At 39.7% G+C, this 27,406-nt stretch overlaps 1 protein-coding gene across 9 annotated transcripts in view; it reads right to left on the minus strand.

Annotated features, from left to right (window-relative positions):
* The window catches only part of ERG (ETS transcription factor ERG), a 112,463-nt gene that overhangs the window by 73,382 nt on the left and 11,675 nt on the right, over positions 1-27,406 (minus strand). For 5 of the 9 annotated variants that reach the window (XM_053386722.1, XM_053386720.1, XM_053386719.1 and 2 more), the window contains exons 2-3: positions 4,544-4,622; positions 3,876-3,962 (exon numbers count right to left, since the gene is read on the minus strand). The exons of 2 other annotated variants lie outside the window; for them this stretch is intronic. In XM_053386722.1, the coding sequence (XP_053242697.1) occupies positions 3,876-3,914 (39 nt within the window). In that variant the 5' untranslated portion in view covers positions 3,915-3,962; positions 4,544-4,622. The remainder of the gene's footprint in view (positions 1-3,875; positions 3,963-4,543; positions 4,623-27,406) is intronic. 2 more of the 9 variants (XM_053386714.1, XM_053386715.1) reach the window with 1 other exon arrangement.

A 27,406-nucleotide genomic window follows, 5' to 3' on the forward strand; every position in this document is an offset into this window, starting at 1 on the left:
AAATAAAAGCATATGCTACACAAGTTGTGATATAAAGAAAGTCAGTTTGCCATATGGTGATCCATAATTGATTTTATCTTGGAGAGAAAATAGACCCATAATTAACTTAAATAACAGTAAAAAAAAAAGTGTGACTTTTAAATAAACCAAAGATAAATGAAGTAGAGCTGAGCTGAAATTTCTTGTAAGGCATTCTTGTGATGAAACCTGAGATTTTTTCTTTTTATCATCCTGCAAGAAAAAAGCCACTTTGCTTAATTTTCTCTCAATATTTTTCTAGTGGACACCATTTCCCCCTCCCAATGGCCCAGAATGACATGGGGGTCAGAGGCAGGGGTGTCAGAAACAAAACAATGACCAGGCTGCCCCTTCTGCTCTTTCAAAAGGATCCAAAAATCAATATTCCAGTGTTCATTCTCAGCAATAAATATTGTGCTTCTGTACTATACACATACATAAACTGACAACACAAAATATAAATGGTTTATAACTAAATAAATCACTCAACTGAGCAGGGCTGGCCTACCCATGAGCTCAGGTGAGACAGTTGCCTCAGGTGGCAGCTCTGGCCTCCAAGAAGCATGCCACTCACTGCCACTGCTGCAGCTGCCACTGCCTCTTCTGACACCCGCTTCTCTCAAGCCTCCTTTTATTCCCCCACCACCTGCAGGGGAGGGGAGGGGAGTTTGGAGGGGAAATGGTGTCAGCAATGGAAGGAGGCAGAAGAGGAGGAGGCAGGGGGCTGCAGAGGAGAAGGAAGTGGGGGGCAGCATTTTCTTTTTTGCCTCAAGAGGCAAAACATCCTGGGCCAATCCTGCAACCATACTATTATTTAGCAATCTAACCTACCAAATCTGTTAAAGCCTTCAACAAACTTATTCAGGTGATGAACTTATTATTGTTACTACTACTACTACTACTACTATTATTATTACTACTAGTAACAGTAGTACTACTGAGCATCTGAGTCAGAATTCAAAACAAGGAATTAAATATTTTTAATGGCTGGTTGGTAACAAAATACAGTAACTTCTCATATGTTCAATGTTCAATGTTCAACAATATAATGGCTCTTGTAGCTGCTCAAATCTCTCCCCCTCCCCCTCTCCCCCCCCTCTCTGTGTGATTCAAGTTAACATCTAAAGGGGATAGATAAAAAAAGTTTGCACCAGCAACTTATGTGATTTGAAAAATTGCATATTGCTGGGTTTTCCTATCACAGAAGTAGCTAGCCTCTGAGATATTCCAGGAGTCCATAATTTGGTAGAAAACCCATATACACAGTTAATTACAGGAGATAACATTTGACTAAGTTTTATTCAGAGTTCAAATCCATTGAACTTAATAAATATAACTTGGTCCATTAATTTAACTTTGAGTAAATGAAGCTGATTACAACCTAAGGTAATATATATCTTCATCTTCATTACCCCAGTCCCTCAAACACAATTCTTGAGAATTGTTCATTAAAGCTAAATATCAGCACCTGGCAGAATGAATGTTCTCCATCTCCCCTTGTCTTATTACCCCAAATCAAATGGAATTCTTTTGGACTCAAAGCAGCAAAGCACTCTGTATTCCCTGACTTGTCTTCACAGCAAGTCATGGGACAGTTCCATTTCTTAAACTGCCAATACAATGATCCATTTTACCTGCTGAGAACCAAGCTCATCCAACAACACAATTCTGAACATATTCCCTTAGATGTAAGCCCTGTTCAATTCAATGAAATCTGAAATTTCCATGTGCACCTAGGATAACTAGAGTGGTTAATCAATAGCATTATCAACCAAACCAAACCAAACCAAACCAAACCTCCTTTACACAGAAAGCTAAAGGAAGGGTCAAATGATAGAGACTAGCTATATGCTGAGCATTGCTTCTCTCCAAAAGTGCGATCAAAAAAAGTATTTTCCACTGAAAATAGAACTTGGTACAACTTGCCTTCTTTTACAAATGAACAACATCACATTGAATTATCATTAGTACAATGTGTTTCTATAGTTACCACTACTTGTTCCTTGTTTTTAATGAACAGTAGAACAAAATAGTCACATGAAAGCCAACATAAACTGCAATTAGAATTGCACTTGCAAAAGGAATAAGGCAAGTTCTGACCTTTCCAAAAACATTTATAGTCTTCTTTCTCATTATGAAAAGTTTAGGAAATTTTCTGGTTTGGTTACCTTTTTAAGAATGAAGTTCAAAGGAAAAATAGATACGCTAATGGCAAAGCCTTTCCTTTTCTAACAGGCATACAGTTCTTCCATTAAACTGCCTTTGTGTTTGATCCCATACTTTACTAGCAAAATCAAACCCTGTTAAAATGCACATCTTGATTCAGTACAAGCAACCCAATCTTCATTCAAAAAGCTGTAGTGATACAAGCTCCAAGTAAGTGAATAGGATCTAGCATGCTCGGTGTTTTATAAACACGTGGAAGTACTCGTTTTTTAAAATGCATGTTACATAAAAGCACATAGATTTCCACTTTAAAGTGACATCTCCTTTATAGGAGAAGTCATTGTGTTTAGACCTACCAGGGCTATGCACTCATTCAAACATTCAGCACTACAATATCAAAAGAATACAAAGAAGGGAGAGGAAATTCAATTCAATCTGTACTGATGGGCTTCAATCACACTATTACATTTTCACAATATTTCTCTAGTGGTATCTGTAACTTTACAGGCTGTGCCTTGTTACACAAGGAAGACACAATGCAGGAATGTGCAGCAAAATGACAATGGAATCATGTTTTATTAGGAAATGCAAAAGCAGGCCCTCCAACAAAATGTAGTGCATACCCACCCTTAAGAAAATTCCTATTGTTCATGGCTCCCGACCATTTGCCTGAGATCAAGTAAGTTGCCTAAAATACAAACCCTACTGGTGTTTGTGGCAGGAATGCTGAGTGATTTTTCTTTTTCAATTGCAGCCTGGCCTGACCTATATCTTGAACATCTTCTAATTCTCACTCAAATGTGCAAATTCAATCAGTGACTCTAGTAGGCGGTGAAATGGTTTGCAAATATTGTATTCAATCTATAGGGATTAGCAATTTGAATATTATCAAACTAAAGCACAGACAGGAGTTTTCTGTGAGGTTTACTTAACTGATACCCCATCTAAACTTCTAGAACTTCCAGAAGTTAGTTAGTTGTGTTGCATGCCTGTTTGCTTTGTAGGGCAGTGGGAAGATTGGAGCTGCATGGACCCATCAGCAGGAGCACTAGATTCACCCACCCAGCACCATCCCAGCACCATCCAGATAAGCTGCAGTTGCTGGGAGGCTTCATCACTATTGAAGGGAAATAAATATATGCATAGCAAGTCCAGAACTGCCTCAACTTCTCATCTCATTGTATTTTCCTACCTGCATTAAACTCAAAGAATGCCAAGGCCACCATGAGTGACTTGAGAAAATTAGACACTTTTATGTAGCATAGAGAGCCACTTGGCCTTCTTTAATCTCTCCCTGGCACAGTTGGTGGCATGTTCTAAGGCAGAAGGTCCTAGCTGGCTCCCCAAACAAATTACCGTATTTTTTGCACCATAACACTCACTTTTTTCCTCCTAGAAAGTAAGGGGAAATGTCTGTGCATGTTATGGAGGGAATGCCTACGGGTGGCATGCCTACGGATTTTCCTCCTCTAAAAACTACGTGCGTGTTATGGTCGGGTGCGTGTTATAGAGCGAAAAATACGGTAGATATAGAAGGAGCTCTAGTGGTAAGCAGGAGGAGGAGCAGAAGCTGTGTAGTATCTCCCCAATCCCCTTTCACTGGCTTTCTCTTGCCATAGCCACTTTTGGATAGACATTTAGCTAATGCATAATCAGCTGTCAAGAGACCTGTAAGCAAACATGAAATTTACCTTGATATGAGCTACTGGATCTGGGACAGTTTGAATCATGTCCTTTAACAGCCAGCGTATGTACCAGAAGGTCAGACCCCAAGGCAACTGTAGAGCCAAGAAGATAGAATCATGTCAGTACAAGATTTTTTAAAAAATATACTTTGTAGAGAAATATAAGACCATTTATAACCCAACTGCTCTACATACATAGAATTATTAAAATCAATATTGATTATATCAATTACATTCACATTCCATTTACAGAATTCTGAAGCTGCTGGGCTCATTCTTTTCTTTTCTTTTTAATTTATCCATTGATCTAACTCAAGACAATTCATAAATTGTCGGTAGTCATGCCTTGACAACTAACCAGATTCAGCTTATCTGTGCTGTAATATGTTAAGCAGGGGTACTAGGAGGTAATAGAATAATGAGAGATAGGTATTTCCACCAACACCCAAATGTCAGCTCTCTAAATATTGTGCTAAGCACTTTATAAATTAGAAACAATTATCTTCTTCCAAAGAATAATACGATAATTCATTCACTCATTGGCAGAAAAAACATATTCTGGGGATCCAAAATACTGTGAAAATCACAGGTGTATGGTTAAGGGGTTCAAGAAACCAAAACCTCCCTCAAGCATTCCCCAGTGTGAAATGATGTCACTGTATGCAGTATCCTACCCTCTAGCAATGAGTTGGAGGTACATCATGTTCTTCTTTTACCAGGGAAACACATGGGTGAGATGCAGGCCAATGACAGCTGGGGATGGAGGAGAAATTAAATTCAGTTCATTTAAAGGTGAATCAACCTAATTTGCACTTTCTAAAAGTGAACTGAAACACAGCCATCTTTTGAAATTCACTCCTCTTTTGCAATGCAGTTCTTCAGCCAAGTAATGGATAGAAAAATGTATATACTAGATTAAAGTGTGCATAAAAATGCACATATGGGATCCTTTGGAAGCTGGAGTAGGATATACATTTAATTAACAAGTTTCTATGCATACCCACCCATCTATTCTATCTTCCAAGCAAATAGGAAGCGTTGTCAGTGTTGAAGAACACCTTTCTGCCCAAGAAAACACTCAAGAAGGGTGTGAAGAGGATTTGTAAGGGGTGGGGCCTGGAAGGTGTTCAAGGGGCCAGCCAGGGATGAATTGTACAGTATCAGAAGCTAAGATGTCTGAGATTAGTGGGAGGGCGATCAGCTGGTGCTATGGGGAATGATATATTGTTGCTGTCTCTACATACATAGTCCATGTCCTTAAGCTCGAGAGACAATGGAGGGGTGTCCTTAATATCGATCTAGAAGCTTAAGCTGGTGCAGAGCAAACAACAGAAAGACTGGCAGGTAATGACTTATTAAAAGAATTGCACTGACTGCCAATATGCTACCTGGCAAAGTTGAAGTTTTTCTTACTAATTTACAAAGCCCTAAACAACTTGGTGAGGGACGTGGGTGGCGCTGTGGGTTAAACCACAGAGCCTAGGACTTGCCGATCAGAAGGTCGGCGGTTCGAATCCCTGCGATGGGATGAGCTCCCGTTGCTCGGTCCCAGCTCCTGCCAACCTAGCAGTTCGAAAGCACGTCAAAGTGCAAGTAGATAAATAACGTACCGCTCCGGCGGGAAGGTAAACGGCGTTTCCGTGCGCTGCTCTGGTTCGCCAGAAGCGGCTTAGTCATGCTGGCCACATGACCCGGAAGCTGTACGCCAGCTCCCTAGGCCAATAAAGCGAGATGAGCACCGCAACCCCAGAGTCAGCCATAACTGGACCTAGTGGTTAGAGATCCCTTTACCTTTACCTTTACCTTTACAAACAACTTGGTACCAAGACCCCTAAGAGATCGCCTTCTCCCCATAGATGGATTCAATTACTGGGGTTGTCAGATGAGACCTTCCTGGTGGTGCCATGTGTTCCACAGATTCATTTGGTGGCTAGTTGGAGCACAGCTTTTACTGCCATGGCTCCTATTCTATGGACAATTCTGCCTCCCTAAATTTGGTAAGCATTTTTGTATTTTCAGTGTTTTCAGCCTGCTTAAACCTTTTTTTTTTTTTTTTTGGTTGTTTACATTTTGCCTATGTTTGCCACTGACACTTGAGTATCCTGTTGGACCTATTTTACTGTATCATGTATTGTATTTTTTTTATTTCCTATATACCACTTTGAGATTTTTCTAATTATCCTGTTAGTAAACATTCTAAATAAAATAATAAACAAAGCACTACATTGTGACAAAGTCTTATATTTTTGGAGAACTCTCTTTTACTTAAGAGACCCAAACCTAATCCCAAAGAATAAAGGAAACTCAGGTTTAAAGATGTAGACAATCATTCACTGTGCAGGCAAAAATCCCGCTTATATGACCACTGGTGTGACTTCTTTGGGTATATAAAATTTCACACAAAAAATGTGATCTTGCTTTTCTAATGATTGATTGCTTTACAAATTAGCCAAATTTATTTTTTAACTGCAAAATCTTTTCTGGATTTAAACAACATTATCCATTGTTCTTTTCTTGCAGAGTGATTATTTTTAGCTCTTTAAATGTCATACATTAAAATATTAGAGTTTATGAATTGGAAAATGCCAGACTTGACAGATGATGCCAAAAAGCTGTTGAAAGAGGAGCTAGGCACACTTCTGTGTGGTTTTTATTTAACTTTCTTGGTTGTGTGGAACATTTTTATAGCCACTGGAAAAAATGTGACGATGTGACAAAGAAAATCCTAATAATGAACAATTGCTTATTTTTGTCATCACACTATGTGCAAATATTGCCACAGATGAATGATGCACACTATTATTAGGTACATATAATTAATTTTCTAAATATCTTTTTTTTAAAATCAACTCAGTTCATAAGAAATTCATTCCTACCTTTATTACTATAAATAACCATGTCCCTACAAACCTGTCTTAGCCTAATGAAAATTGCTGAGCTTCCTGAAACTTTGCCTAGGTCACCTGGAAAACATATATTTGATGAGTTTTAATAGTTTCGGTGGGGTAAGCTGTATGCCTGAGTCTCTTCTAATTCCTGGATCCAACAAAGGTTCAATTGCAGGCATAGCTAGAAAAGTTCCTTGGTAATGACCCCCTAAATACAGGCTGTAAGTTAAGAAAGGAAATGGCTCTATGGCAGAAGCCAAATGGGTGGGAACCCCACTCCTTCAACTGACAGTTAGTTAGTTCGAAAGAACAAAGGAAAGAGTTGAGGTGTTTGAGCTATAAGTAGAAGCAGGAGGAAGCAGGCTGGGAAGCCAGAGAGACAGAGCCATGCCTGATCTTTGCTTGAATCCAAGACTGTGGCTGTGGGAGAAGCAAGACCTCCTTGGGTTGTTAATGCTGTGAGCCCCTCCACTGTAGACTCAGGTTTTATATGTGTAAATAAACCACATATCATAAAGACACCACAGTCTCCACTGTCCCTCATTCTGAGAAACCAAACCCTGGGTGAGCACCTGCAGCCCCTGGAATATCTCACCACTCGGAAACTGGGGTAGTGTTTAATAATATGTGCATATGATTGCTCTAATAGCCTGCTCCTGTAAGCTGCTATGACAACAACCAATAGGATCAAATATTAGAATCACATGGCCAAACTACACAGAACCTGGGAGATAATGGTTAGACCTCTCAACCTATTCAAAATGAAGAGGAAAACTCTGAAAAGCATACATACGTAGGGATCAAACGGGACCAAAACAATGATGCTGTCGCAATAGAAGAGGGCTGTTTTACCTTTTCTTCCCACATTATTTTCCTGACTGAAACTTCTGCTCTGCAAAACTGCTAAAGCCCGGCTAGGGTGAATGGGCAGGTCCATTTACCATGCCTGTCTTTCCATCAAGAGGGTTAATTGCCACCTTTGTATAAGGAGTGAGTGGCTGAAAAAATGGTGTGTACGGAAAGGATTAGACATCTCCCCCCCCACATTAGAGAGCCTCAGATAAGTCCTTCTAGAATGAATGAAACACATGAAACAACACAACTGATGGTCTGCACCCAGAGTCCCACTGAAACTGGTACTCATCTGACTCAGACTTTGCCATTACACAAACCCCCAGGAGCTCAGATATATCATATGCGCTCTTGATAGAATGCCAGAAATTCCCTGGGCCAGATTATTATTGGCTTTCTTAACTTTGCAGTCATAAAATACATAATTTGTGGCTGTAAATGGACTAATTTGTCATAAATTGGCATATTATGCAAACCTAAACAAGGGTACTTCACATGAAATAGTATCTGTCTCAAACACAATAAGCCATGTGAGCCTAAAAATGAGTGTTTATTTCATGGTCTACCTATCTACACTTTCTGTTCTCTCATCATACGCAACCAAAAACCAAAAGAAAAAAAGGTTGGGGCAGAAGGTGCCCACTAGGAGGAAAATATTCTGAAAAACCTCAAGTTTTGCCAGTACTATGACATCAACCCTGGCTTCAGACACAATTGAGCATGCCCACCCCTGTGAGAGGGAGACAGCTGGATGAGTAACAGTGGTTGCTATGTTAACCAGTGAACACTGAAAGAAAATCAATAGAGAAGCTATTGGAAGTGACAGTTGGTGCTGCAAGCTACTGAAAATCTCTCTGAAAATCTCAGAGATCTTCAGAGCCTGCATAAAAGGGAAAGCGGGAGTTTTTGGAAACTTCTGCAAACAGGTTTGAAATCACTACAAAGGGAACAACTGAAACCATTTTCAGGTGGAGCAACGGTGGTACCTCTGAACAGCAGACTGGTTTGCATCCTAAGGTGAGTTAAGGGAGTTCACCAAAGGAAAACATATCATCCCTTCCTTCCCAATACAACTACCTGATTCTCCAAAAAGCTCCTCTGGAGGGTCAGTGGGCCTGCCTGGACAATGTGAGATGGAATATGAAGACTAGAAGCCAGAGTCAACAATTTAGTCAGAGCTTTCATATCAATCAGAGAAGGGAGCTGTTGGTCCTGCAAAGATCAGAGGAGACTGGGAGACTTCTATAGTCACAGCCTCTGCCTGGTTATCAGCTGCATTGCTGCCTGGTTGTCAGTTAGGTATACTACCTCCAGTTGGGTTATTGCTTACATATGTCTCATCTCCTCCTCCTGAGAAGTCCTGTCCTCCCAACATAGACCCTGTTTATAGCACATTATCCTGTGAAATCCAGTCCACTTGGGCTTTTGTTCCTGAGACCCAGACAGCAATGGAGAGAATCAGGGATCAAGGAATGGCTCAGGATACAGTTATTGGGGGGCCTGGGAAGGCATCTCTGAGATGGGGCTCTTAGGACTGAGTTTGGACTGGGCCCAGTTCCTCTGTGTCTTCAGTGGAGACAGAGAACTGTAGGAGGCAAGCTTCTTGAGGTCTTCTCTCCAGGTCTAGGTGACCAGGATATAGACCATGTCTGCATCTAGACATTGTCTTAGAACATATTGAACCTCTTGGGGCTATCTACATAAACAGTGAACTACATACCGAATCATCTGAAAAGGACAGAGTAAAGCATTTTACAATATCTGTGAATAGTGATAATCCTTGCTCCTTCAAAAATCGTTAGTACACTCTTCAGGGAGGTGACAGAGAATTGTACTCAGTAGTATTCTCATTTATGTATATGAATGAATACAGCTACGCAACCTTGCCATGCTCCTAGAGGTTCACTGAATGACTACATCTGTGTAGCAGATGCTCTGTAAATCCCTGTTCAGAATGTGGATGTGTGCGTAGAAGTCAAATTTCCACACTACAAGTTAGATAAATCTATTGCTTTATTTATATTCTAACCCTCACATCTTAAGAGAGGAAATGATACTAAAGTCAATTCTCCTACAGTAGGAACTTTAGGCAACAACCTGTAAAAGGTTATTATTAGACCCTTTCATCTATCTTCCCCCCCACCCCAAGACCACATTCTTATTCAAAGCTATATAACTTGGATTATGCATCCATATGAAATGCAGTGCAGCTATTCCTGGATCTCCCAAAATAGCATTAAGAAGCTCAGTATCCCCAAAGTGTATATCTTCAATCCTGACCACTTGCAAATGTAGTTAAAATGAAATTAAAAGAATGAGGAGAGGAAAGGAGACCTTTGAGTCACATCTGACACATTTAACTGTAATGACCGCTTTCCATATTTTAGGAGTTAAATGTCTCTCTCAATACTGTACTAAAATGTTCACCAATGATTAATCTCTGATGCTTATCCTGTTACAGGATACACATATACACGAATGTGATACCAAATGGAGGTTAAAGAATTTTGTGCATTCCTAGTGGGAAACCACACAGCCCATGGGAATACACACACAACCACACACACCAGAGAGAGAGAGAGGCTGGATCAAATTAAAACTGTACCCAATGGGCACTGCACTTCTGTTCAGTTGTGTACTTTTTCTATTCTTGACCCATTTATTTAGAAATAAATTCTACTGGGATCAATAAAATGCATCCCATTTATTATTTAATTTAGAAGATGCCTCACACAAAATTAGTCCCACAGTGACTTACAATTTTTAAAAAAAGATACAAAACAAATTAAAGCAAAATCGTAACAACAATTTAAACAAAATAAAACAACATCATAAATACTTAAAAGACACCACTGTAATAAAACCAGGATAAAAGCATATTTTGCATAATACCAATTCACAATTACCAGCCAGAAGCTATGTAATTGGCCTGTCCCACAATACCAAGTGTCTGGGAATAGAGATAGGTTTTAATCTGGCAATGAAAAAATAAGATCAGCCCCAGTCAGGCCTTACTGGGAGCAGCATTCCATAATTGGAGAGCCACAACCAAAAAGGCCTCTTTCTTGTCACCATCCTCCAAGTCTCACTCAATTTCAGTGTCTTATTTTGCCACTCTTAAATGCAGTTCTTCACATTTCTGCAGCAATCTGAGGTTGCTATTTTTAAGCCTCATCAAAATCCAACAGCATTTTACTGCAAATTTCTCCTAATAAGCACATTGCTGTACTCAAGTTTTGATTAGCATACACATTTTTGCAAACGATGGCTCCTAATATAATTTAATATTGTATGTAATTCTCATGAATAGATCCATTTTATGTACACTTTCTCCTAATGCATGAATTTTTGTAAGCACTGCTCAGTTGGAAAACTACGTCACAAAATTCAGGTAAGTGTGACTTTCAAAGGATGCCTGTGTTTCAGTTCTCATATTGTCCCAGAAAGTGTGAATTCAACAAATTCAGCTGGAATTGTGAATTGAACGGTATTTCTCCCCCATCCCTACTTACAGCTAGTCAACATCTATGAAGCAAAATGAACACAGAACTCTGGTTCAAACAAATGCCTACTAATACTTGGTTCAAACTAGGCTGTGTGCCTTGCAGCTACTTAGAATCCTATAGAGTTCCAAATAGTGTACTGTGATGTTTTGTAAAGATGACTGCAGTTTCCCTTCTCTCTGTCCTGCACAGCAGTCAGTCTGTGTGGCTTGCTGTCTCTGGATCAAGGTAACTGTATGCAGCAATGCTGTTATTTACTTCTCTGTTATTTAGCAACATACTTCAGATTGTTGGTTATGATTGGACTCAGAAGCTCAGGATCTGTTGTGGGGAAGGAATCACTTTCCTAGTTCTAACTCACAACCTAACAAGCCACTTTTGAACTCCTCCTATCTTAAAGCTATTTTATCAGTTTACAGAAATGGGTCGCTATTGGAGCAAAGACATAATGCTTTGTGTCTGTAAGCCACCCAGAGTGGCTGGGGAAATATATACGTATATATACTTCTCTGAGCCACCAAAATAGCAACCATTTGACCAATAAAAGTTTTATTTTGAAACTTGTGTCATTATGAAGAACCTGTATAATATTTGAAGCAAACTGCATCAGAAATGCTGACATTCTTGGAATCCTTTTTATTTATAATACTTCATGCTTTCTATCCATGTTATTCTTTGGCATAAACTCCTTATATCTATTTGGATTTTTTGATGTTGGCACCTGCATTTAAAATGAAGTTTAAAAGGGAAAAAATAACAGCTGTGCAAACATCAAATATTTTAAAAGGAAAGATATTTTCAATAAGTGTTCATTTTATTACAAAAATTATGGGAGGACGTATATAAAAAAGGCTGTTTTTGCCCAATGCCATTTAAAAATTAATAAAATGCTAGTATATATTGCAGAAATAAAAATATGTTATGTCCACACCTAAACCATGTCTGCTGGAAAAACATGTCATCCTCAATAAATAATGCTGTGATTTTTGGACTTTACTGTGTTGTTTTCATTTTGTCTCAAGTACAGTACATCTTAATAATATCTATAAATACTTCACAGTGATCAAATGCATAATTTTGGCCTCACATCATTTCCACTTGCCAAGAGATTAAACCAGTTTCATACAAGAAGAATAAAATCTCTCTCCTTTTTGACGTGTAAAATCTAAGGCCTTGAAGCTAATTATTTTCATAAGTATAAATGCAGCTCGTCAATTCCTTTGTCCTTTGAAAGGGTGCTCACTATCTAAGACAACACAGCAGGGGAAGTTCCCTGCCTAGGAAATGTCCACATCAGAGTAGATATTAAATGGCTAGGGATGTCCAAGAAGTGGAAGCGGAAATAGCTCAAGTTCACTTATTCATCCCATATCCAGAACGAAAATCAATTCAGCAAATATGATTAGCATGTTGTTGTTTTTAGTCCACAAATGATACATCATTGATTACTCCCCGCACAGCATTATATTCAGATTGCCAATTGCATAGGAGATTCACTCATATAGTGTGTTTTCCTCTGGTTCCAGCTAATAAATGTATTCTGCTGCAATCTTACGTGTTCTTACTATGGAGTAAACCCTACTGAATTTAGGGGCGCTCATGACTAGGATTATGCTAGTAGAGACTCAGTTTTCAGTTTGATTTAAGTAAGGCTACAGTTTCCATCTGCTCTGTTGTGGGGCTTTGGCTTTGAAGCAAAGTAAAGGTCACTCTACAAGTTCTTAAGTGTCATGATAACAGAGACTAATGGATATCCTAAGAGTTCCAAGTTTCAAAGAATTTCTGATTACATTTCATTGGCACCAATCCAACTCCTCCAGCCATGCTTTGCTGTGTGGAGCTAATGATACTGGATAGGGATGTTCATCACCATTTACAGCCATTATTTTCAATGGCGACCAGATGAGAATATGAATCTGATGTTCAATGCATCTGCAGCAGCTGGTCCACAGGACTCTTCCATGCTAGGTAGAGTATGCAGTTTCACTATGCTTGGAAACTGTCTCACTATACATATATGTATGTACACACACATGTATATATGGAATTGGCAATATTATATCCATACAAAATTTAAATTTAATATCAGACATATAATAACAATATCAACACTTTCAAAATAAAAATAGAAGTATACAATTAGAAGTCCAAATGGAGTTTACAGACTGGTGTTATATATAGCAACACAGACTTTGAAATGCACAGTATCATAAGTTGGACCCAACTGTTGACAGCAATGCCACAGCAGACTTCAGAATTGCTATATGTGACACAGTTGTGGCACACAAGGACCACTGTCCCACCCATGGCACATAATAATCCACAAAGTTCTCAATGGTAGCATGTCAAGCTTAAGACTACCGTTAAAGGTTGAAACAATAGGACAGTCCTTTCCACCATGAGCAGTGATAATACAGAGCACAGCTACAAATGTGCTTCCTAGCTATGTGATAGCTTGACCTTAATCACAGGCACAATCCATTCTGTATGAACATGGGCTGGGAAGGTGAACTATAGGTATTCAATGAACTGTGAACAAAAGTAATTTAACTAATATTCCCCATTATTTTGAATCAACATGGCAGATCAGACCATTCCAAAGTGCATGCTATTGAAGATATTGTGGTACAATTTTGTGTGATAGCTCTCAAGATGAAAGAGAGGGTTTTGGTCTTTGTTTGCCAGTCTCTCGCTGTTGGTTATGGCCTGCATGGCATTGGCTGATGCAGGACAGTTTGTGGGGAGGGGTGATCAGTGAGGTGGGTCCAGCTCAGGTGGCCATTTCCATGGTTTTCCCCTTCCATCCCGACCCAGTCACACATTGGATGTAGGAGCCTATTTGCCAGCTTAGTGGCAATCTCTCTCCAGCATAATGTAAATATTGCATTGCTCTGCACATCTCCCATTGCAAACACAGAAAATATATATTAGACATATAGTAACATTTTTCTTATAGAAATTGTACCCTACCAAGAAAACCACCCCAAAATCAAACACAGTCTTCAGAACCTTTGAGGCAGACCTAAAGTCAGGTAATATTATGCCACGAAACTCTAGGTAAATTCTCCTTAACAGTTGTCCCTTTCTGTTTCAGTCCTCAAAAGTAAATAAGTATTGGGGAGGGGGAGCTACTCCTGATATCTAAAAGCACTGGAAGTCCACAGAAAAATCATTAATAATCCTATTCTCCGCTTTCAGAAAAAGGCATGAAAGATGTCACTCAACTAGCAAAGCAAAGAAAGCCAACAAAATTTGTTCTCTCTAATTACTGGTGGTAGACCATGAGACTCTTAATCGTGGTCATGGGTTCAAGCCCCACACTGGGCAAAAAATTCCTGCATTGCGGGGGTAGGACTAGATGACCTTTGTGGTCCCTTCCAGCTGTACTATTCTATTACAGTGGTACCTCAGGTTACAAACACTTCCGTTACAAACACTTCGGGTTACAAACTCTGCTAACCCAGAAGCAGTACCTTGGATTGAGAACTTTGCCTCAGGATGAGAAGGTAACCTGAGGTACCACTGTATTCTATTTTAGAAATTATTACTTTATGGATACTAAGAGGAAAGTTTATGAAGATAATAGAAATAAAACAGCACTACTAAACAAAACACATTATTTTAATGTATTGCAGACTGTACCAATAAGCATATGGTGAGTTATGCTTTGTCAACAATAAAAACAATATGAGCAGCTTTTAACAGACAACTAGCTGGTGATATGTCCCAGCATTTTTAGTTGTGTTTCAGTTGGTTCTCTTGGAAGGAGAGCTTTGTTGGGCTCAAAATGTTCACTAACAGAAATTGTCCCCAAAGAATGAAGTTTTCGTATGGTAGTCAGTCCCCATTTGCCAGTAATTTCACTGAATAGACCTGGGCACATAAACACCAAAATATGTAAACAAGCCAAAATGAAGCACTTTTAAATCCCACTGAATTTGCTTACTTTTTCCTATTGAAAAATGCAACTTAAAATCCTTCTCTTCTACACTTTCCTGACCCATATGAGTGGATATACAACTTTAGGTTTCTTCAGCTAATACCACTATGATAGTACTTGCCAGCTAATTCTTGATATCCACCTCTACCATTTAATTTGGTTATGAACGTGCAGCTTGTTTCAGTAAACAGTGTTTACTCCCTCTTTCACCACTTTGCAATTCTACTTTAGCATGTTATGAATCAGATCCTGTAGAAAATTGAACTGAACCCATAGCTGTCAACTTTTCCCTTTTCTTGCGAGGAATCCTATTTGGAATAAGGGAATTTCCCTTAAAAAGGGGGAAAACGTTGACAGCTATGACTGAACCTCTGAAAACCAACTTTATGTACTATTTATGTATGCTTTCTAGATGGCAAATACTTAAGTGTACCATTGCACTGCATAAATAAATGAGCATGCAACACTTAGTAATAATAGCTCTTGCGACTCATAAGAGCCTTTGGGGGAAAATCTCACTAATATATTAATAACAGAGAACCAGCAACACTAAAAATTATAAGCTCGTTTCACTTTTTAAAGTACCTTAGAGACGGTTTCCTCATGCAACAATTGCAGACTCGATTATTATATAGTAAACATGTGCTCTGAATCATGTTTAAGCAGATTTCATGCAGGACAGGAGAGAGTCCTGTATTCCCAGCAGCAACAGTATTGGAAGAAAAATGAAAATGACTAAAGGTAACTGGCATAAAATTGTTTAATCTTATGAGGAAACATCAGTGCATTATTTATTTTAACTAGATTCCTGGCCCTGACCGGGGAGGCGAGGGATATACCATGCAACACTAGCCCAAGGACACAAGTGTCTAGACGTGCATATATTTTCACAAATTTAATTTTTAAAAAAATCATAAAGTCTGCAATATCTGATTGAGCACCTACAAAAGGAAAAATCTCCACAGTTTTCTGTCTACCTCACTCAACCCTCTTATTCAGGGGGTAGAGATTTCAACAGTTATTCTTGAAGGGCCACAGCACTTCACAAATACCTCCCTCTCCAACCCCCTTCAAACATTTATTTTAATTTGTTTAAAATATCCATAAGCCACCCTTCATCATGGTAAGCTGCAACAGCATTCACCTTAAAACAAAAATTCCAATGCAATAAATGAGATAATAGATAAAACAATAAACATTGTTGTATGTTCTCTTGTTTAAAGACCCAGATCCAGAAATGAGCATATCCCACAGACTCAGTGCAGGTATAAATTCTAGTTTGCATATACTGTTTAGATCTCCCATCAGTGCTGAATTGATTTTGAATATTCTCTCCTTTCCACAGAGCTATTCTTTTAGAATCATATAATTGTAGAGTTGTAAGGGACCCCAGGGGGTCATATAGTCCAACTCCCTACAATGCAGGAATCTCAACACGCAGTCCCCCATCCAATCTGAAACCATACTGGACTCTGCTTAGCTTTGCAAATTCCTTACCTACCATCTTATTCCTCCTGGTGCATCACTCCAAAAATCCAGGTCCTCTCACTTAACTCCAAATGTTCAGTTACTTGGGTCCCTCACAATAAATATCCCCTAACCTCAGTGCAGGTATAACACTCCCATTCTCTTAAACAAGGCTAAGGGATGAAGAGTAGACTGCATGGCTTTGTGCAGTCCTCATTCCAATGAGAATCTCCTACATCCCCTTCCGGCTTTAACCATGGTTAGGGCTTACTAACCTTCAGCTTGGATGCAACTTCTGAGTATCATTCAAAAGTCATGTGAGTAATGGTAATACAATTCACTCTGGCTGTTTTATTGAAGGCCACTTATTTCCACTGTCTGTTTAAAACTACAAGTTCTCCAAAGCTCCGAATAATACAAGTTTGCTGTTTGTATCACTTAAAACAGCTGCTCCAAGAAGCCAGCCAAGAAAACTGGCAGCCAGGATTCTGCGCTTAAGAATTCACAGCTCTCAAAATATTGATCCAAGCTGTCAGCAGTTCTTGGGTCATTTCAACAGTCCATAGCAACCACTACCACCAGAGGTGGTAGTGATGAATGTTTTTTACATGCACAAAGTGACAAAAAAGTTTTCCAAGCGATTTGTGGTAGGTAATAAGTAATCATAGTCTCTACAGAAGAAGAAAATAATAACAACTACCTTTCTACCCTATCTTATGAATAGGTCTGCATGCTTTGGCCAGATGGATCATGGTTCAATTGCACATCTGATATTTTTTTCCCCAGCAGCTTTTCCTGTTCAGAAGCTGCCTGCAGAGAACCCCCAACTACACTTTGAACTTCCTCCGTGTTCAGAAAAGCCATTTTGGGATTTAACACAATAGCAGTTTCGGGAGTAACCGGGGAGGCGAGGGATATACCATGCAACACTGCAGTAGCAGTCTCCATTCAAAACGATCTTCCTCAAAATTCTCAAATGCTCTGAGAAGAATTTGGAGACTCCATGGGGCTGGTTTCTGCAAAACTAAACCATAGAGTGAATGCAGGGCCCTTTGAATCACAGCTCTTCTTTATCATTCTATGGATATAGGAACATTTCACATCTTCACATCCTTAAAAGACATACATAGCTAATCATTGATGGGCTTCATCAGGCTGGGGCTGATGGGACAGCCTGGGCAATGCATCAGTACAGTGGTAGTTGTTTTGTTTTGCTTCACCCCACATTTCTTGCCAGCAGCAACACTGCTGCTTCCACAACAGAGCCACTAACCTGGATTGCTGTTAAAGGAGTTTAGACAAATTCATGCACGATAAGGCCATCAATGACTACTAGCCATAATGGCTGTATAATACCTTCTGTATTGGTAGTGATATTCCTCAGAATAGTGTGGCAGAGTGTTGTGCTCATGTCCTGCTTGTAGGGTTCTTCTTACATTCTCTCTCTTTTTATTTTCTAAAGTATATTCTAAATTATTTTATAAATTGTATGACCTTCACATACATGCCACTCTCTGAGTGAGAGGGAGACGGGTGGAGGGGAGGGGAAGAGAATGACTAGATGGAACTGCAAAAGTAGGAGTGGAGAGGAAGATTTAGTGGGACACTCTATGACCTAGTTTTGCAGCCAGCAATTTAGAAAGAGGTTTAAATGTGCTTACTCACGACAGCTGGTTATGAGAACTGTATAAGGGGGAAATATTTTTATCACTGTAATATCTGAGATGTGTTGCGACGTAAGTTTCTACAGCAAATATATTCCCCATTAAAACAAGATGGCCAAGCTGAGGAGCTACAAAACATTTTTGGGACTCGTTGGTAAACTTTGCCAGTGAAACCTATGAGCAAATCCCTAGAATTAATAAACCTTCACATGTGGCAAAGAAAGGAACAGGCAATTCTCTACAATTGTCTGCTTAACAGGTTACACTTCTAGCCAACTGGTAGCAATCAAGCAAGACACTGTAGAGGGCAGGAAATCTAAAATTAGGTTTTACTACCTATAATGGAGGATTTATGGGATAATTTAATTGGCAGTCTTGGGACAGAAACCCACGGCGGGGGGAACAAAAACATCTTTCTCAATGTACTCTATGAACCTTTCCTGCAGAGCACTGAAAAATGAAGGCCCTTGGAAATCAGTTTAAAGATGCAATATCCCCCCCCCCTTTTTTTAACGCAAGGTAGTATGAAATAGGAGCAGAGACACTGAACTGAAACACATTGTTTCCCCACTTTTCTCACTGGGAGAAACATTACATTAATTGTTTCTCTTTTTTGCAAACCATGTCTTTAACACATTGTATAACAAATAGCTCTTGAGTAAACAGAAGGCTGTAATTCACCCCAGTGCTTTCCTGACATCATAAACTACAAAAGCACTGCTCAACAGTTTGTAAATGACAGCAAATTGAATTCAGCTTTGTATTTGTTCATTCAGGGGCAAGTAGCAGTGGTTGTTGTCACTTACGCACAACCCCTATAAAATGCTTTATAATATCTTTTGTAGGGAGTTTTATTCTATGTTCTCAAAATATAAAGACAATAGTGGCATTGTAAATAAGCTTTTATTTTTCTGGGATAAACTGTAACACCTTTAGGAAAGCAACTTGCTGTCCTTAAGCAAAACAATCTACTTTCTCAGCACTCATGAAAATTCTGCCACAAAGCCCAACCATGTTATTAATTTCTTATTCACAGCTATCCTTGACAGCTGACACATCTGTCCTTTTCTGAAGGCTGTAGCAGTTTTGGTACCTTTTTTTGAAGCTAACACTTACTGTATAGGACATGAATAATATTCACAGTGGCTTGGCCCATAAACTTTATATTTATTTTAAAATTTTCTATCCACTAGGAAACTCAAAGTAGCTAACAGTTTAGGCTTAAATAATCCAAACAAGCTCAAAACAAAACAGAGTCAAAACAAACAAGAGCAGTGAAAAATATCCAGCTCATCAGCATAAAAACACACACACTAGTAAAGCCTCTAAACAGTCAAATTTTCACCTGTTACCAGAAGGTGCTTAATAATGAGTTCATATGGGTCTCCTAAGGGAGGGGATTATATAGAGCATCAACCTGAAAAGGCCTTTGCTTCTTGTGCCTGTCCAAATCAAAGAGTTTTCATTGCAACAATAAATAAACTTTAGGCTGCAGTATAATAGAAGCAGGGCTACTCCACCAACCCTGCTAAGACGCTCCCATCAGCAGTGCCACCAAGAGGTAGAAACATGGATATTAATGTACTGGGCTCACAGAGAGCAAGGGTCCTAGACTCCAATATTTCTCTCTCGCTCGTTTTACTGAAGAAAACAAATACACTTAAGTCTGATATAAACATGAAAATATTCAGAAACCAGCATGAGAACATTGGGGTTGTGCATGGGCCCCCAATTCACAGCTCAATCCAATGGTTCTGAGTAGCCCCAGTCAGACCCAGGGTCAACCCAGACCAATCTAGACCGCACACAGATTTAAACCTGAATAATCAGGGTTTAAAATCTCTACCAATTGGTAACCTCCAGGCTGGATTATTTCCAATGCACTCTATATGGGACTTGCCATGAAGACAACGCAGAAACTTCCACTGGTCCAAAACACAGAAGCACCTTACTGGCTAGTATTCCATTTAAAGGTTTCAAAACAGCTGCACTGGTTGCAAGTTGGTTTATGGCTGCAATTCAACATGCTCACTTTAGTGTTTAAAGCCCTAAATGGCTTACGCCCCAAATATATGCAAGACCTTCTTCTTCCCTATAGCTCCTCTTTAGGGTGTTCCATAAGCTGTGTGAGAGCTATGTCTGGAACCATGAATGTATAGTTTTTGGCATATGTTGAATATGTGCCTTTTTCCCCTGGGCCACTTGAGATACACTTTTAGGACCCATCCTGTTTTTTCTGCTCTATTCTGATACGTTTTTAATGTAATTTAAAAACTGATTTTAATACTATATTACTGAGTTGCAATCTATCCTGGGATCTTGTGCTGAAGGGCAGGTAAGGAATGCCATTAAATATATTGGTACTATCTTCTATGACTGAATACAATTTAGATTTGCAATGTATGTCACAGAGATACTACACGTTTATTTGCATTATTTTTTATTCTTGGACTCACCATACATACATACATACCCACCCACCCCTATATATACCGTACATATCTGTCAACTGACTACAACAGTTCATGTACCTGATGATGTGAGCTCTGGTCCATGGAATTTATATAGCAATAAATCTGTTTGTCTTTAGGGCTCTCCAACACTCAGTTCTTCCTGTTATTTGTCATGAATCTTCCAAAATCCAGCTTCATTGGACAGCCCCAAGTTCTAGCACTGTGAGACTGTGAATTACCCTTTTTGTGAACACTGGTCAACTTTCTTTCCTTAATTTATTTGTCAGCATTTCCAAAGTGCACATGCTTATACTCAGTAACATTTCCATCTGATGATTCTTATTGGATGATGGAACTAATAAGCCGAGGCATTCCCAAGTCTAAATTAATTCTGAACAGAAATACAAATACGGGATTTGCTGGTAAACGCCAAACTAACACGTAACAGTTTTCTTTAAAAGTTGAATCAGAACTTTCACTTTGTCTTTCTTTCTCACTAGGCAATTGCAGCTCCTTCCATCGCAAGAAGTTCAAAGCAGAAAAAGAATTTCCCAACAGAGAGGTAGCCATGTTTCTTGCAGATGAAAACAAGAAACAAAAACAGTTGCCCCTGAATGTTGTAACTGCATGTATGTAATTTTCAAGAGACAATTGGATTTTGAAGTTTGAAGCTCTGAATAGCTGTAAGGCAGGGCTTACAGCTCAGCTGTGCATTAGCATTATTTGCATTCTTCTTCTTGAATTATTGAGTTATTTTTGCCTTTTATGCAGTCAAGATAAATAAAGGGTGGTGGAAAGTCTTTAAAATAAACTTTGTTTTAAAAGTCTCTGGAGAAAATGGAAGGTGAAATCAGAGTGGTGCTACTAGGAATTAAATATATGCCTCTGTTTCCATGAGAAATAGCTCTGTCTGTATTAAGGATGTATGGCATAGCTGTCAACTTTTCCCTTTTCTTGTGAGGAATCCTATTCAGAATAAGGGAATTTCCCTTAAAAAAAGGGAAACATTGACAGCTATGATGTATGGTTGTATGTGGCTCTGGCCCCTCTTGCTACTGGATTGTGGCCCCCAACAGCTTTCCACCAAAAGGAACCACACCTCTGATTAAATCCTTTAGCTCAGGGGTAGAGAACCATTTCTGACCTCGGGGTCAAATTTCCTTGTGGGGAACCTTTAAGGGGCCACATAATATTACAGATATTAGTTGAGAGGGGGTATGGCCAAGCAAGAGTCTTGGGCACCAAACAGAGTACCTTAAAGGCCATATTTGGGATCCAGGTCTGAGGTTTCATATCCCTACTTTAGCTCTTCAGGCTAGAAACACATATGAGCTAAAGGCATTGGCACCCAATTCTAGCTAAAGTTGTTGATTGCTCTCATGACCAAAGGGCACACTATGATTGCCATGAAATAGGTTTGATCCTGGCAACAGTGGTTTCTTCCTCCCCTTCTGCTACCAACTGAAGTAAATAAAATTGTGGCTAGTGGTAATAATTGGTTTGAAAATAAGAGATAGGCTAAAAATATGGAAAGTGTAGAAAGGCTTTTCAGTATAGCACTATTAACATTTAACACTTGACTTTAATGTATCATGGAACCTCCTGCCTCATAGAAGTCATATATTCTATAAGTCTCTATATCTTGTTTTTCCCTTCTTCTGCCTGACCACCTCACTGCTCTTGAAAAATTAGCATCACAAACAATGAAAGCACTTAACAATCTCCTCCCCTGCTATTTAAAAATATAGAAGGGAGGCGATATACGCAGTCACCAACATAGCATAGGGAAAAGCTTTGCGCTGAAACATTTTTCCACATACAGTTTATAACGAAACAGTGCTGTTTGAGGAATGGAAGTGCAAATAACCACATCAAGACCACATCTACATTCACATTGTGTCATACTGAACTGGGTCCATAAGGTTGCTTTCATAACTTATCTATTGAACATTCATCTCAATTTGCATAAAGTTTGTGTGGGGGTTAGACAATGTCTTCTATTTATTGAGCATTTGTTCCAATTTGTTTGCAGGGAAGTTAGACAGTGTTGCATCAAGCAATCTTATCCCATACTTTCCAGTGTCCACTTTTCCTTATCATAAAAAGTCCAATTTTCTTTTTTTCTTTTCCCTCTTTTGGCACACAGGTTTGTTTGGCAAGAACACCTACTGAACTTTAATTGCACAGTCTGAATTTACTGGTATATGATTGAAGATAGCAACCGTCTAGAAGTGCCAGCACCCTACCTCTCAGATCTTAAAGCATCAATCCCCTTGTCTGGAAGGAAGAAGGGCTGATTGAAGTTATTTTACCCACCTCCATAACAGATAATCAACACTGTTAAAACTCACAGTGCTGACCATCTGCTGGGCAGAGAGATCCTGGTGCAACATAGTCAATGTACAGCACACTGCTACAAGCAAGGACGTCTTTATTAGGACTCTTATTTTTTGATGTAGAACCATATGCTGTGTTTCATGAAAAAGCCTCCATCTGTAAGCATCTATGTTTCCATTTCATTGGAGTACTGTTCAGAGAGCAATAATTCACCCTGTACTGCTCTATTTCTCTCATCATTTACCCCAATGTGTTTTTTCTTAGATTGATTTTCATTTTGAATAAAAGGCACAAAAGCAATTTTAAAAGAGGGAAAGTTTCTATTTTTACAAAAATAGAAAATATCATATTCAATGTAACACAGCTGCATAAAACCATCAATAATGCCGGCTGTGTATGTATTATAAGCACAGATAGCCTAAGAAAACACTCCAGTTCACATCTGGTCTTGAGAAAAAAATACTACGAGAATAGCATATAATGTCCTACAGTAACTATCCAATACACTGTTGAAATACCTCTGTCCCTACTTAGTCAAATATATTTGGTGAAATTATTACATTTCCACTTTATATTTTCATGTTGGATTCATCAAGATGTATGAACCCTATGCCCTTTGGGTGTATGGACTCTGGGCTCTTTATTAAACTTAATAAAACCTAATGAAATTGGCAGTGATTTGTAGGGGATTGATCCAATATTTTCTGAAGCCCAGTAAAGCCTATAGCTATATACATAGCATGATATCCATTTAACCTGTTGAGTAGCTCTACAGATTCTGTTCCCATTCTGCTGCTAAAAGAATGGGAAAAAGAAAGCTTCTAGGTGTGCTTATAAAATAACAAGAAATATGGAAATGGTCACAGAAGGTCAGTCTCTTTCCATCTCTTTTTTTCTGGCCACGGTCAAAGCATTTATCCAGTTTTCTGCAACCTGCTGCCCGCTAGGTATAAACATTCCACACGATCACTGTCTTGTTTGAAGACACCTTCAATGTGTGTTCTGGTCTCGTGGGTTTTAAGTCCATCTAGTCAGCTAAACTCACACCCATGCCACATTTTCAGGTAAACTAATCTTCAACTTTAGCAATAACTTGAGCACAACTCGAATAGCAAGTGACACATTGATGCAGGTGATAAAATATTAGCTGTAGAAGAAGGATTAATAGAAGGCTGAATCTAACTAAGATAAAAGAGAAGGTGTGGACAAAGTGAAAAGATAATGCAAAGTCAAGCCCTTCAAGCTACAACTTGGAGTGGCAGAGTACAAGGCCAAGGGGGTTATTATTTTCTTATTCTGAAGAGAAGAGGTCTAAACACAATTAGATGTACCAGACAGGCACAACCAACAGATTCATAATATTAGAAAGCTCTGTGGCCTATCAGATCTACAAAGGGAAATTTAAAACAGTTCTAAATGCAGAGACTAGGGGACAATATAATGAAACATACAATGCCTAGCACTGGCAGAACGGTATGTGCCAGCCCATATGCATCTAGTGTGTCAAGCCATCTATGGCATAGATAGCTTGCTACCAGGAGTGGTGGAGCAGAACAGCTGCTGCTTACCAGGACAGGTAGGGAAGGTTGGTGGCATGGTTAGAGCTGTGTGGGCACACCAGCAGTGCCAATCTGATGCTCCCTCCAGTGAACCCACATAGCTACAACCTTACCACAGCCCTGCCCTGCCCTCACATCATTATGGCAAGCAGCATTGTAAGGAGAGCAGTGGCAAAGTTGTGGCTGTGTGGGTGCAAGAGTGGAGTATTCCCTGGCTGTGTGCCTGCTGCACCACCATTCTGCTGCATCCGCACACCGTTTCAGTAAGTGGTAGTCATTCAGTTGTTGGGAGTGCAGCAGTACAGCACCAGCCCTCTGTGCCAGCCACTACCATTGCCAACACTGCACATGTATGAGCAGACACACACAAAAGTGCATTTAAATGAGACAGCAGCCACGTGTAATACATAGAATGTGCTGCACTACTGCCTCATCCTTTCCATGCACCAGAGATCACACTGAGCATTTTAAGTAGACTCTGTGAAAGTATTCCTTTATTTGCTGATGGACTGTATTGCTTCACTCTGTGTTTGAATGCTCCTCCAATTATTTAGTTAGTTAATTAAGCTCCTTCCATATCCAAAACAGGCATGCCAGGGAAAGAGGGTACTGGGTTAGGTTTTTCCCTGGCATGCTAGTCTTATATGTGTATGAAGTTTTTATGTAGGGAGATCACTCAAACATTAAGACTTTCGCATTTGGAATTTAAAGTGGCAGCACTAAACATATTACATAAGCATGCCAATTGCAAGTCTCAGCTCTCACTCTTAAAGACACCAACATTGTTAAAGGTGTTTCCAGAACAGACCATAACACCCTAGCTACTAGGAAAGTCAGCAAATGTTATATTGTTATATCCAGTGGATTGAAACATCTTGCAACACACACAAATAATCTATAACTCTAGGCTGGAAATCCAGCAGAAGCTAAGCCAAAATCACGCTTGTAAGTAACAGAAAGCAGGTGTATGGGAGTTCACCCTTCATAAAATTTGACTCACGCTTACATGGAGGGGGTTGGGATTTGAAGGACCAGGTGCGCAGCCTGGGAGTCATTTTGGACTCACAGCTGTCCATGGAGGTGCAGGTCAATCCTGTGTCCAGGGCAGCTGCCTACCAGCACCATCAGATACGCAGGCTGAGACCCTATCTGCCCGTTGACTGTCTCACCAGAGTGGTGCATGCTCTAGTTATCTCCCGCTTGGACTACTGCAATGCGCTCTACGTGAGACTACCTTTGAAGGTGACCCAGAAACTACAACTAATCCAGAATGTGGCAGCTAGACGGTGACTGGGAGTGGCTGTCGAGACCATATAACACTGGTCCTGAAAGACCTACATTGGCTCCCAGTACGTTTCCGACAATTCAAAGTGCTGGTGCTGACCTTTAAAGCCCTAAATGGCCTCGGCCCAGTATACCTGAAAGAACGGCTCCACCCCCATCATTCTGCCTAGACACTGAGGTCCAGCTCTGAGGGCCTTCTGGCGGTTCCCTCACTGTGAAATGTGTGGTTATAGGGAACCAGGCAGAGGGCCTTCTCAGTAGTGGCACCCGCCCTGTAGAACGCCCTCCCATCAGATGTCTAGGAAATAAACAACTATCTGACTTTTAGAAGATATCTGAAGGCAGCGCTGTTTAGGGAAGTTTTTAATGTTTAATGTTTTATTATGTTGGGAGTCGCCCAGAGTGGTTGGGGAAACCCAGTCGGATGGGCGGGGTACAAATAAAATTGTTGTTGTTGTTGTTGTTGTTGTTGTTGTTGCAGAGGCACCTATCTTTGCAGCATGGTTGTATACCCCTTTAGCAGGTATGGCTAGAAAAATGGTTAAGGTACTATCATGACACAGGCAGAAAGCTGACATTTGGAAAATGCAGCACAAGATTAAATCCAAATGTAGAATTTGAAGTCCACCTCATAATAGTGACCAACACTCCAGCAGTGAACAAACCAAGTCATAAAAGCAAGAGGACCCAGGGGAACAAAAGTCCCGCCCACCCCATGTCACACTAAATTTTAAGCAGTGGGAAAGAACTGCATGCTGGGATACCACTCCAAATGTCATCATGTGAGCAGTGATGGTGTGATAATGAAAACTCCAGGGAAATTACAGCACAAAACTCCCACAATTTTCTGAGTTAATGGGGCTGCAAGTGGATTTTTTCTGGAACAACCAACATGGAAATGAGTACTAAACTTCCACTAGATTTCCAGAAGTGGCTGTTATGTCCTGTGAAAGATCACATAAGATACAAAAAAAAATAATAGGTAAGGAAACATCAGGAAGACAGGATAAAGTGCTGTCTGAATGCAGCCTGGATCAATGCTTTCATTGAGCTATCCACCTGTAGAGAAGAAATCCACCCGAAGTGGAATTTTCTGGTCTGTGTTAGAAAGAATTGTTAGAAATTCCTAAGCACTGACACCAAATGCAAGTGCCTCCTTATCAGTCCTTCAAGGCCAGTGCAGTGAGAACCAGTTAATGAGGACCTGTGATGGAAAGGGGTGTTTGCTCGTTCAAGGTGGGAGAGGTCTTGATGTCTCGAAGGTTCCTTTAATCAAGCATCATGATTGGTTGCATCAAGTCATGGAATGCCATTTCCTCAAAGTCTGTGCATATGGATTCTGTCTCTGCACATCCCAATTAATGCTAAAATTAGACCAAGTCACTGCATATTTTCAGTTTCATATCATGCCCACTGTATACTCTCTTTTCCATATGGGGCATGGAATGCAGATGGAATTCAGTGAACAATTCCAAATCTAACTACTGTTGCCTTACTACTGCAGGTTGCCCAAAATAGATACAAAGGAAATATTAATTTTGTCAAGAGTACTCAAATTGACCCCCCCTCCAATTGGTCTCTTTTGCACAA

Source organism: Podarcis raffonei, chromosome 4 (assembly GCF_027172205.1).
Source record: "Podarcis raffonei isolate rPodRaf1 chromosome 4, rPodRaf1.pri, whole genome shotgun sequence".
NCBI classification, from domain to species: domain Eukaryota; kingdom Metazoa; phylum Chordata; class Lepidosauria; order Squamata; family Lacertidae; genus Podarcis; species Podarcis raffonei.